Genomic DNA, 11,950 nt, shown 5'->3' on the forward strand with positions numbered 1-11,950 from the left:
CCCCCCCGGTGAGCCCGGCACCAACCTTAGCAGGTGTGGCCTGGCCGCGGACGGGCGGGGGAGAGAAGGGCTGCGGGCTCAGGGCCCCACCCCCACCCCACCCCTGGGCCTGGACCCTCCTGACCCTGAGCCCCTGCGCCCCCTGCGCCCCCTGCACCCCCTGCAGTAGGGCAAATCTCCCCTTGCTCCTAACCCCCTCAGACTTCCTCTTCCTCCCTCAGACCATTTCCTTCCCTCTCTAGGTGGGCTTGCTCCCTCCTCCTCACCCTCCGCCCTCAGCCTTGTTTTCCAGCTGCAGAAGACCCGTTTGGGCCCTTTTGTTTCCTTGGCATCCTGCAGCACACACATGCACACGCGCCAACACACATGTAGAAATAAGCTCGCGTGCACTGACGCAAACAGATGCGTTAGTACCTCCCTCCACCCCGCCTTGCAGACACACGCACGTGTGCACCCTTGCGCACACACAGGCCTTTATACACACACAGACTATGCACACACGTGTGCACGCACACGCCCTGTACCTCAGCCAGAGGCGCTGCCAGCCTGATGGACAGCCCGCCTTGAGAAGCCTGAGATCCCAGGAGGAGATGCCTGGACTCTCTTCTTCACCGCCTGGTGGGGGGAGGGGCTGCACAGGGGGAGGGGAGCCCCCACGTGGGCCAGGAGCTGCCTCCTCTCTCCAACTCTGCTCCAGGAGCCGGGGAGCCCTCCGAGTGCTGGGGTGCCTTACTGCGACCTGCCACGCCGCCCGCCTGCCTCTGAGGACCCTCCCCGTTCCTCGACCTCCGGCTGCCAGTTCGTGGTGCGCGCGGGCCTTGCGCCAGGACCCGAGAGGTGGGTAGAGCCCCAGGGTTTGGGGAGGGGCTCCCTAGGGGAGGATGCCCTCACCCACCCCACCCTACACCCCTTCACTATGGCAGGATCTGTCTGTGCTGGCTGCGGGCATGGGTCACATGGGCAGGTCAACAGCCCGGGCATAGGCCGGCAGTGGGCATGTTCCTCGGTCCCTAGCTTGGTTTGCTCCGGGGTATGGAGCAGCCATGCACCCACCCTGCAGGGGGCATGGCCCCCAGCCCACTCACATTTCCTGGTTCCCTTGGCACAGCTTTTAAAGATTAAACAGTCTGGGCACCCAGGGGCCCCTGTGACCACCCACCTACCTGACCGTGTGTGGCTCCAGGCTCTGGGATTCCCTCCATCCCCAGGCCCGAGCTGAACTGAAGTCCCTCTTTGAGGCCATGGTGCCTTGGGAGGGCATGGCTGAGGGCCCAGAAACCTGGGTTCCAGCCTCAGCGCCATCCCAGATGGGCTAAGGGAACAAGTCATTCCCTCCTTTATGCCTCAGTTTCCCTGTTTAAAAAATAAGAGGAATTGAATCAAATCAGCTTTGCTTTGGGACCATGTATGCCTCCCAGGTAGGTATTGCTTTAAAAAAACGAAACCAGCTCTGCCATCAAATCTGTTTCAGAAAGTCCGGGATAAACAGATTGGAATATCTGTCTTGCAAGACTTGTCAGACCCTTCAGTTTGCTAGCAGGCCTTGTGCTTTTGGGTAGGGAGGTAGAAGCGTGTGGTACGTCCCTAACTCATTTGACCACAGACACGTTTTTCAGGGCTGTCATCCCTTTCCACCTTGTAGGTCAATCTGTGGGTCACTCCTTGGGGACACTGTCATCTCTAAGCCTACTTGGGCCTGTGTCTATCTTGACTGGCTTCCCTAAAGCGGGGCTTTCTCTGCTACTCCCTGGCTTGGCATCCAGGCTCGTGACCCTGTCACTACCCCTGGAACTCTGGTACCTCTTGAAGCACCCCCTTCAGCCCAGTACAACTGTCATCACATTTTTACTGAGCTTTGGGGGTCCCACTCCTGCTCCAGTGACAGAGTATTGGCACTGGGGCCACAGGCATGGTTCATAATGCAGCTGTCCCCCTTCCTAGCTCTGTGACCTTGGCCAGTCCCTTGAGCTCTCTGAGCCTCAGTGTCTTCATCTGTAAAATGGGAATCATGACACCCATTTCAAAGGGAGACTGTTGTAGCTGAATGAGGCAGTCCATGCGAAGAGCCCAGCACAGGGAGGCCTGGGTGCGCTCCCTCCTTTGCTCTAATGTGAGGTGTGTGTGCACCTGGGTGGGGGTATCACTCCCTAATTCTCATGACTTTTTGGGGGAGAAGTCATAGGTCTGTCTCTTCTCCCAGGGGCCGGTCAGCAGGGTCCTCCGCAGAGGTCCCCACAGCCGCCCCTGGGAGCAGGAGCCAGGAACCGGAGACAGTGGCCTATCTGGAGGGTCTGGCCTCCTCCCTGGGTGGCAGCTTTGACGAAGGCCTTGACTCTGGCACCAGCTCCAGCCCTGACTGCGACACTCCTGATGATACCAGCGACTCGTCCTCCGTGGTGAGCTGGGGAGGGAAGGCCGGGGGGCAAGATCACCCCTCCGTGCCAGCCCTGGGGTCCCACCCAAACCTCCAGACAAGGGTTGAGCCCCTTGGGCCCTCTGGCGACTTAGTCGGCACCTTGGGCCTCCCGGACCAACCGCCTGGGAGGGGCAGAGGTCTCTTCCGTGAAAAGACGGAGGGAGTTCCAATTGACAGGCAATTCCAGGTGAATCACCAATGGGGTCAGGCTGCCAAATATTCTCGGGTCACAGAGGGCCGGGGTGTTAGGCATGCTGTCCGGGGCAAGGATGGGACTGGTCCTGGGCCCTGTCTTGCTCACACACGTCTGAGCTCCATGACTCAGCCCTGGCATAGATCTCTCGGGGACAGAGGAGAGCAAGCAGGCCGTGGAGCCCAGGCAAGGGCTGGGAGCCATTTGGCTGGAAGAAGAGAAGACTTGGGAACTTCTGGGGTATTCACCCGTCAAAGGGCTGTCACAGGGCAGGAGAGGCAGGCTTTCTGTGAGACCTCCAAGGGAAAGTGATGGCATGACTGGCGTGGGCTTCAGAAGGCTCACCACCCCTTCTGAGGTAGAGATTTTTATGGCACCATTCTAGGGCAAATAACTGAGGCTCAGAGAAGGGAGCAACTTACCGAGGCCATCATGTATCTGGGAAGCGGAGGGGCAAGGCTTTGAACCCATTCCTCTCTGGACCCCGGGGGGTGTCCCTGGGGACCGGGGACTGCTATGCCAGGGCCTTTCTACCACACGGAGTCCAAATGCCCTGGGTTCAAGTCCCCTCCCACCTAAACCATTTCTCAGCTGTGTGACTTTGGGCAAGTTCTCAGCTCTGACGAACACGCCTGCCTCAAGTGTTGATTGAAGATTAGCTAAGTCGATGTCTGCGAAGGGTCCGGTGCAGTGTTGAGTATACAGCAGGTGCTCTTCAATGTCAGAGCCTTTCCCTTTCTCTAACTATCTCATGTTGGGAGCACAGACCCTAGAGGCTCCAAATGTGCTTTCTCCTTGCTTCCCTGGCAGGACTGGGACACTGTTGAAAGGCAGGAGGAGGCCCCCAGCTGGGACGAGCTCACCGTGATGATCCCGAGGAAACCCCAGGAAGGGCCAAGAGCTGACAGTGCCCGAAGGGCCCCATCTCTCCTCATCCGGCCCCCTGTGGGAGGGGATACTGCAGGCCGGAGAAAGGAAGGTGAGTCCTGCTAGGCTAGGTTGGTCGCTGTGACCATGGGTGTGGTGATGGCCCGGGGCCTGGCCAGATCTCACTGGCCATCTGGGTCCCCCGGGACATCTTAATTTGGTGACCTGAGTAATAATAGTACAGTCCCATATAATTATGGAGCGGCCACAGTGTGCCACGCGACCTGCTTGAAATACATCAGCTCACAACTGGGTGGTTAGGATCAGGATGCAATTGACAGAAACTGACCGAACATAAAGGAAATGACCCATGTAAGTAAAACGTTTAGGGGGCTGTGACTTCAGGTATGGCTGGATCCAGATGTTCAAATGGTATCAGGAATCTGCTCTCTGCTGTGTTTTCTTCTGTGTTGGCTTCATTCTCAGCCAGACCTTCCCCGGTCGTGGCGTGACGACCAGCAGCACCAGACTGTGCCCTACCTGCATATCAGCTCCCAGGAAAGGGGGCACGATCTTCCCAATAGGGTCTTCCCTGGGACCCATTGGGGGTCATGTGCCCAACCTGGTGATCAGGGATGGGGTCAGGCCCCTGGGCACACCTCCTGGCCTGAGAGTAGGGGTGGAGGGAAATCAGGGGGATTGTTTGCAGAGAAAGGGAAAAGGCCACTGGGTAGGCCAAGCCCCCAGATGCCCATGACATTGGTTAGCACCTCGCTAATGCGAGCCTAGTATGGGTGATGGGAGCACATGGAGCATGGGAGTTGGGGGGAGAGAGGAGGCTGATGTGGGGGGCCACCCACATCCTGACCCTCCCTCTGAACCTATTTTTCTGGCAATCTGTTCCATGTCACTACCATTCTGACGACTCAGGCCCCCAAACTTGTGTTTTCCCAATTTCTCTATTTTTTCCCCTTTGTATTCGATCAGCAATTCTGGTTAGTACCACCTGCAAAACACACCTCAAATCTGTCCCCTTCTTGCCATCTGTATAAGTACTCCCTGGCCAAGCCACCACTGCCCCCTGCGGGGATTGTCGCCAGAGTCCCCTCCAAGCCTCCAGGTTCTGCCCGGCCCTCTCAGTCCTTTGAGAGCTGAGCCACCTTTAAAAACACGAGGGGCACCTGGGTGGCTCAGTTGGTTATGCCTCTGACTTTTGATTTCAGCTCAGGTCATGATCTCAGGGTCGTGAGATCGAGCTCTGCTTGGGCTCTGCGCTGAGCGTGGAGCCTGCTTGCGATTCTCTCTTCCTCTGCCCCTCCCCCTGCTTGTGCACACACGTGTGCTCCCTCTCTCTCTCTAAAAAAAACAAACAAACAAAAACCTGAATCAGATCTTATCACTGCCCCACCCCACTGCCTTGCCCTATCCGGCCCTGGGGAGAGGGTGCGTGGGAAGAAGTAATATCACAGAGGAAGCAGGGAGCCCAGTGCCTCCCCGGCATGCGAGTGGCTTAATAGGCAGGTAGGATTTTGTACTAAAGACCTGCTTTCTTACTTCTAACACGGGGCAGTGGAGTGGGGGAACCTCACTCTGTGACCTGCTTGATTGAAGGCAGTCACTGCTGTCCACCTGGTGGCAGGCTCCCACATTACAGACAGGGGAGCTAAGGCCCCTGAGGAATTAGCCAACTCCCAGATGAGATGCTAGGAACTCCTTGCCATCCCTCTCTGGGCACCTCCTAGTTTGCAAAGCACACTCCTAGGGGCAGGCTGCACAGAGCCCAGCGGGCCGAGGGACCGGACACAGTGCTCTAGGACATCTGTATAGCCTGCGCTGGGTATGCATTAGGTGGGCTGCAGGAGAGAAGTCAGATCCTGGGGGGGGGGCAGGCCGAAAGGGATGCTCGAGATGGGTGGGCAAGGAAGAAGCCTGGGCGCTGACCCAGCCAGGAGGCAGCAGGAGTGGTGGCGAACGCCATCTCAGCCAGGACGCGTCCCGTGCTCAAAGGGCGAGGCAGAGCTCAGAGCTGGCCGCCAGCCGCACAGTAGGGTTGAGCCCTTCCGGTGTGCTTAGCACTTTCCCCGCAGGGAGATGCAGTGGAAAACTAGAAGGTGGGGCCCCTCCCCTGATGGAGCGGGGAGGCCGGTGGGGGTGGCCAGAGCCTCACCAGCCATGGGAAATCCCTGGATTTTTTTCCAGATGCAGTTGGGAGCCCCTGATGTTTTTGCTGTCTTTTATTTTGAAATAATTTGAGATTTATAGCAGAGTTGCAAAGAATCCAGAGAGTTTCCATTATACCCTTTGCCTGGTTCGCCTCATGTTGCCATCTTACAAAACCGAAGTGTAGCTCTCAAAATTAAGAAATTAACATTGGTTTAGCATTGCTGTCTACACTATAGACTTTATTTGGGCTCACCCGTTTTCCCCACTGATGTCCCTCTGTGGTCCTGTGCTCCCATCCAGGACCCACACTGCATGGAGATACCGTGTCTCCCAGTCTCCTCCAGTCTGATAGTTTTTTGGTCCCTCCTTGTAAGCAGGGGTGATCTAGCCAGGTTTGCTTTTGGAAAGGATCTCCCTAAATGGGACGATGACCTAGGGCCCACAGCACGCACACTGGGGGCTTTCGGAACCATCCAGGTGAAGGATGTGGGTGGCTGACTGGGTGGGGGGGTGGGAGGAGGGGGATGAGAGAAGCCGGCCGATTCAGAATGCCATGGGCCATCAGTTCATTGGGCAACGACAATAAAAAATTTAAGTGCTGCTATGTGCTTGGTTCCAGTCCCTTGCTAGGTGCTGGAAATTCAGACTTCAGGGATGGCAGCTCAGAAAGTTTGGAGGAGGCACAGCTTTCCAAGCAGGAGGAGAGGGCATCTTAAGCATGGCCTTTATTTTATTTTATTTTATTTTATTTTATTTTATTTTATTTTATTTTATTTTATTTTATTTTATTTTATTTTATTTTATTTTTTAAGATTTTATCTATTTATTTGAGAGAGAGAGAGAGCATGTGAGAGAGCTAGCATAAACCAGGGCAGGGGTAGAGGGAAAGGGAGAGGCAGACTCCCCACTGAGCAGGGAGCCCAACACGGGGCTTGATTCCAGGACCCCGAGATCATGACCTGAGCTGAAGGCAGATGCTTAACAGATTAAGCCCTCCGGGGACCCCTTAAGCATGGCCTTTAATGAAAGCAGTCGTGGCTCCTTCCAGAGGGGGCCACCATACCCTTTACTCCTCTCCTGAAGCTGTGGCCCAGGGACACGCACATAGCTGGGGGCCACCACATACTAGGTGACCAAGGGCTGGGGGGGGGGGCTGGAGGGTGACACTGAGGTCATGGTGATCCCTTGCCAGGGGATGGGAGTTGTGAAGGGGGTGAAGGGGTCCCTGTTTAGGGCAGTTACATTAATCTCTCAGACCAGGGCTGCTTAGACTGTAATGTGCATGCAAGTCACGTGGGAATCTTATTAAAATATAGATTTGATGTACCATGCCCAGGGCGGGGCCCTGAGGGTCGGCATTTCTAGCAAACTCCCAGGTGAGGCCCAGGCTGGAGGTTCACACAGAAGCCCATCCCAGGCTCCTGGCAGCCCTGAGAGCATCTCTGGGTATAAGGAATGGGAGCTTTCTAGAGCGCTCACACATGAAGGAGCCTCATTAGAAGAGATGGGGGGAGTTCTCAGGACCCATCCGCAGCAAGTAGAACAGGGAAAGGGAAGTTGCTAGTAGCTGCCTCCAGACCCACCTCTCCCTCTCTCCGGTCACATGGGCTATTGTCAGAACCGCTCTCTACGCATTTGTGCAGCCCCCCCCCCCGCCCCGTCTTTGTGCTCTTCCAGCTCTGCAGCCTCCTGCCCAGTGACTGAGTCGGGTGGGGTTCAATGTCAAATTCCCAGGCTCAGCTTGAGACAGGCCTTTAAGCCTCCTCCGATCTGAGTCGCTCCAAGAGGTGGAGTCACTTGGTCTGGACAGTGGGTCCTCTAAGAAGGGCTGTGGGCTCTGCCTTGATCATCTGTCCCAGGGGACAAGGAAAGGTCGAGTGTGAGACCCCTCCCCTTACCTTGAACCAGCCTCTCCTCTCTCCAGACACCTGCAGTGGGAGCCGAAGTGCCGGACAGCACTGGGCGAAGCTCCGGGGAGAAAGTGGGTACTTCTTGGAGCGGCACCAGTCAGCGCTAACCCAGGCTTCCTGTGCGACACCGCAGGGCGGACCTCGCAGTGCCACCCCCCAAGCTTCCTCTTTTCATCGTTCTGCCCAGAGGGACGTTGCCCAGACTGCTTACACACAGTTCAATACCCCCCGAGCCTCCTCTCCCACACAAATTGCCCCACGGGACAACCTGAGAACCTCGTCCACCCAACAGGACATCCCCAGGACCTCTTTCACACAGCACAACACCCCCAGAGCATCCTCTCCCTCAAGAATTGCCCAACGGGATAACCCCAGAACCTCCTCTGTCCAACGAAACAATCCTCAAGTTTCCTCTCCCACCAGAGCCACCGGACAAGACAACTCTAGAACCTCTTCTGTCCAACAGGACAACCCTCAGACTTCTTTTCCCACTTGTACTCCCCAGAGGAACAACCCCAGAGGCCCCTCTCCCAAAAGAACCACCCAACAGGACAACCCCAGATCATCCTGTGCCCAGCGGGACAACCCCCGAGGCTCCTCTCCCAACAGAACCACCCAACGGGACAACCCCAGAGGCTCCACTCCCAACAGAACCACCCAACGGGACAACCCCAGAGGCTCCGCTCCCAACAGAACCACCCAACGGGACAACCTCAGAGCATCCTGTCCCCAGGAGGACAATCCCCGAGGCTCCTCTCCCAACAGAACCACCCAACGGGACAACCCCAGATCATCCTGTGCCCAGCGGGACAACCCCAGAGTCCCCTCTCCCAACAGAACCAGCCTGCAGGACAACCCCAGAGGCTCCTCTCCCAACAGAACCACCCAACGGGACAACCCCAGATCATCCTGTGCCCAGCGGGACAACCCCAGAGTCCCCTCTCCCAACAGAACCAGCCTGCAGGACAACCCCAGAGGCTCCGCTCCCAACAGAACCACCCAACGGGACAACCTCAGAGCATCCTGTCCCCAGCAGGACAACCCCAGAGTCCCCTCTCCCAACAGAACCACCCAACGGGACAACCTCAGAGCATCCTGTGCCCAGCAGGACAACCCCCGAGGCTCCTCTCCCAACAGAACCACCCAACGGGACAACCTCAGCAGGACAACCCCAGAGTCCCCTCTCCCAACAGAACCACCCAACGGGACAACCTCAGAGCATCCTGTCCCCAGCAGGACAACCCCAGAGTCCCCTCTCCCAACAGAACCACCCAACGGGACAACCTCAGAGCATCCTGTGCCCAGCAGGACAACCCCCGAGGCTCCTCTCCCAACAGAACCACCCAACGGGACAACCTCAGAGCATCCTGTGCCCAGCAGGACAACCCCAGAGGGTCCTCTCCCAACAGAACCACCCAAAAGGATAACCCCAGATCATTTTGTGCCCAGTGGGACAACCCCAGAGTCCCCTCTCCCAACAGAACCGTCCAGCGGGACAACCCCAGAGCTTCTTGTATTCAACAGAACATCCCCAGAACCTCTTCTACCCAACGGGACAACCCTAAGACCTCTTGTACACAATGGAATAATCCTAGAACCTCTTATACTCAACGAGACAACCCACAGTCTTCCGCTCGGCGGGACAGCCCTGGAACTTCCTCCCCTCGATGCTGCACACAATGGGACAATCCTGGACCATCATCTCCTCATCGCTCCACTCCACGGAACAATCCCAGGAATTCTTCTCCCCATCGTACTAACAAAGACATTCCCTGGGCCTCCTTTCCCCTCCGCCCAACCCAGAGTGAAGGCCCACGAACCTCGTCCCCATCTCGCTCCAAGCAAAGTGAGGTTCCCTGGGCCTCCATTGCCCTTCGGCCAACCCAAGGGGACAGGCCCCCTCAGACCTCATCTCCCACTAGGCCAACTCAGCGTGACCCACCTCTGTCCTCCTCCGGATCTACCCAGCACAACTCACTGTCTCGGGCCGCTTCTTCCTCCCATAACCCGGGCCCCCACAGTGCCTCCCGGACTTCTTCACCTCTGTACCCTGCTATCCGTGGGGCACCCCAGACCTCTTCTGAGCCCTCCCAGCCTCCATGTTCTGTGTGTATTGGGCATCGGGATGCCCCTCGAGCTTCTTCACCTCCTCGCTATTTGCAACATGACCCCTTCCCCTTCTTCCCAGACCCCCATGCATCTGAGAGTGAGCCTCCCCACCACAATCCCCCCTATATACCTCCAGCTGTGTGCATTGGACACCGGGATGCCCCCCGGGCTTCTTCACCTCCTCGCTATTTGCAGCATGACCCCTTCCCCTTCCTCCCAGACACATCAGATGCTGAGACCCAGTCCCCCCAGCATGACCCTCCTCAGTTCCCCCCACCTGTGTGTATTGGGTACCGTGACGCACCCCGGGCCTCCTCCCCACCGCGGCAGCCCCCAGAGCCCTCCCTGTTATTCCAGGATCTCCCCAGGGCCAGCACTGAGAGCCTTGTCCCCTCCACAGACTCTCTGCATGAGCCCCCCCACATGCCCACCCCCGTGTGCATTGGGCACCGGGATGCACCCTCCTTCTCGTCCCCACCACGCCAGGCCCCCGAGCCCTCCCTCTTCTTTCAGGATCCCCCAGGGACTAGTATGGAGAGCCTGGCCCCCTCCACTGACTCTCTGCATGGTTCTCCAGTGTTGCCCCCCCAAGTGTGCATTGGGCACCGGGATGCACCTCGAGCCTCCTCCCCACCCCGCCATCCCCCCAGTGACCTAGGTCTCCTGGCACCCTCACCTCCGCCAGGCAGCTCGGGGGGCTCCCGGGGCTCAGCCGCCCCTGGGGAGACCAGGCACAACTTGGAGAGGGAGGAGTACACCGTGCTGGCCGACCTGCCCCCGCCCAGGAGGCTGGCGCAGAGGGAGCCAGGGCCCCAGGGCAGCAACGGGGGCCGCACCCGCAGCCCTGGCCGCGCAGAGGTGGAGCGCCTCTTCGGGCAAGAGCGCAGGTGAGCTCAGGGCGGGGCCAGCCAGGTGGGCTGGGGAGGAGGCTCGGCCGCAGGATAGGGCAAGGTTCACAGGCTTAGGCTGGCAGATGGAAAGGGTTCAGACCCCCACCCTGCCACTTACTGGCTGTGTGACCTTGGGCAAGTCACTTCACCTCTGTTTCCACATTTTAGGAGGGTTTTTTTTTTCTGACAACCGAGTGATACTTTATGTAGCCTGGTGGTTAAGAGGAAAGACCAGGGTCAGGTGGGCTGGGTTCAAATCCTGGGTCAAATCCACTCCCAAATTATGTGATCTGGTAAAGTGATTTAACCCACCTGAGCCTCAGTTTCCTCATCTGTAAAATGGGGAGAATGTTAGTACATTGATTTAAATAAGGTTAAACTCTCAAACCCTTTGTTTGATCCGGAATCGCAAGTTTATTTTTTCCCCCTTCTTACATGATGGAAAAGAAAGTACCTATGATTCTTTTCTGCTTTTAAAATTTTTTTTTTAAATTATTTTTTTTTCTTTTCTACTTTAACCAAGAAAACTCATGGGTCCCCTTGAATTTCAGAAAACAGAGATGTCAGTTTAAAATGAATGGCCAAAGCCACATGTTTTAAATAAGAGAACTCACAGAATTACAAATTTTGTAGAAGTTAAAAGCCACCTTCCTGGGGCATGGCGACAGTGCCTGAAGTCCAGTCCAAGTGTCCCGCAAGTCTCCTTGGACAGCAGGGCCCCACAGGTGGTTTACGACCCAGAGTGTCTGCTTTGGTACAGGGCGGGGAGGGAAAACATTTCCTCCCGATCTGGGTAAGATTTCTTTCTCGGGCATTTCCAGCCTCAGAGTTTTCAAGGACTGGGGCTGGAATTCCATTAGTTAAGGTTAAGAGAACCCAAAAAAGTAGGTCTGGAAGTCTCAAAACTCACAGTGTGTAATTCAGTGCCGCACAGTGTATTTACTGACCCAGAGTCGTATGGCCACCCGCGACCTAATTTGAGAACTTTTCCGTCACCCCAGGAGCGGGTAATGGTTTGCATTCCAGAATTCTTCTTTGTTTCCCTTGGGGCAATATTTTCTCTTCGATTTGAATCTACTTGAGAAACCTTATCTCTTATTCTTCAAATTTCCTTCTCCAGTAAGTTACATCCATTTACTACCCAGGTGACAACCTCTGGGGTCTCCATCATCAGTGTAATTCTCTCTCTGGCCTTTAAAAAACAAACAAACAAACAAACAAACAAAAACAAACAAACAAACAAATGAAACCACATTTTAATTTTTTAAGAGCAGTTTTAGGTTCATAGCAAAATGGAGTGGAAAGTACGGAGATTTCCCATTCGGTCCCTGTCCCCCCTACACACACAGCCTCCCTCCCTGCACCAGCCCCCACCAGAGTGGAGCCTCTGTTACAAACGGTG

The 11,950-nt window shown here is 56.3% G+C and overlaps 1 protein-coding gene and 1 long non-coding RNA gene across 2 annotated transcripts in view; one reads left to right on the forward strand and one right to left on the reverse strand.

The window, feature by feature from the left end:
* LOC121104427 overlaps window positions 1–7,663 on the reverse strand; it is a 22,754-nt gene extending 15,091 nt beyond the window's left edge. Inside the window, exon 1 of the long non-coding RNA XR_005836761.1 lies at window positions 7,538–7,663. This is a non-coding gene — a long non-coding RNA (uncharacterized LOC121104427). The remainder of the gene's footprint in view (window positions 1–7,537) is intronic.
* LOC103676539 (TRIO and F-actin binding protein) overlaps window positions 1–11,950 on the forward strand; it is a 52,700-nt gene that overhangs the window by 3,847 nt on the left and 36,903 nt on the right. Inside the window, 5 exon segments of the mRNA XM_040637502.1 lie at window positions 698–854; window positions 2,212–2,396; window positions 3,420–3,588; window positions 7,564–8,703; window positions 8,706–10,545. Coding sequence (XP_040493436.1) covers window positions 698–854; window positions 2,212–2,396; window positions 3,420–3,588; window positions 7,564–8,703; window positions 8,706–10,545 — 3,491 coding nt within the window.

The sequence above is a fragment of the Ursus maritimus genome, unplaced genomic scaffold (genome assembly GCF_017311325.1).
Source record: "Ursus maritimus isolate PB19 unplaced genomic scaffold, ASM1731132v1 scaffold_21, whole genome shotgun sequence".
In the NCBI taxonomy this organism is placed as follows: Eukaryota; Metazoa; Chordata; class Mammalia; order Carnivora; family Ursidae; genus Ursus; species Ursus maritimus.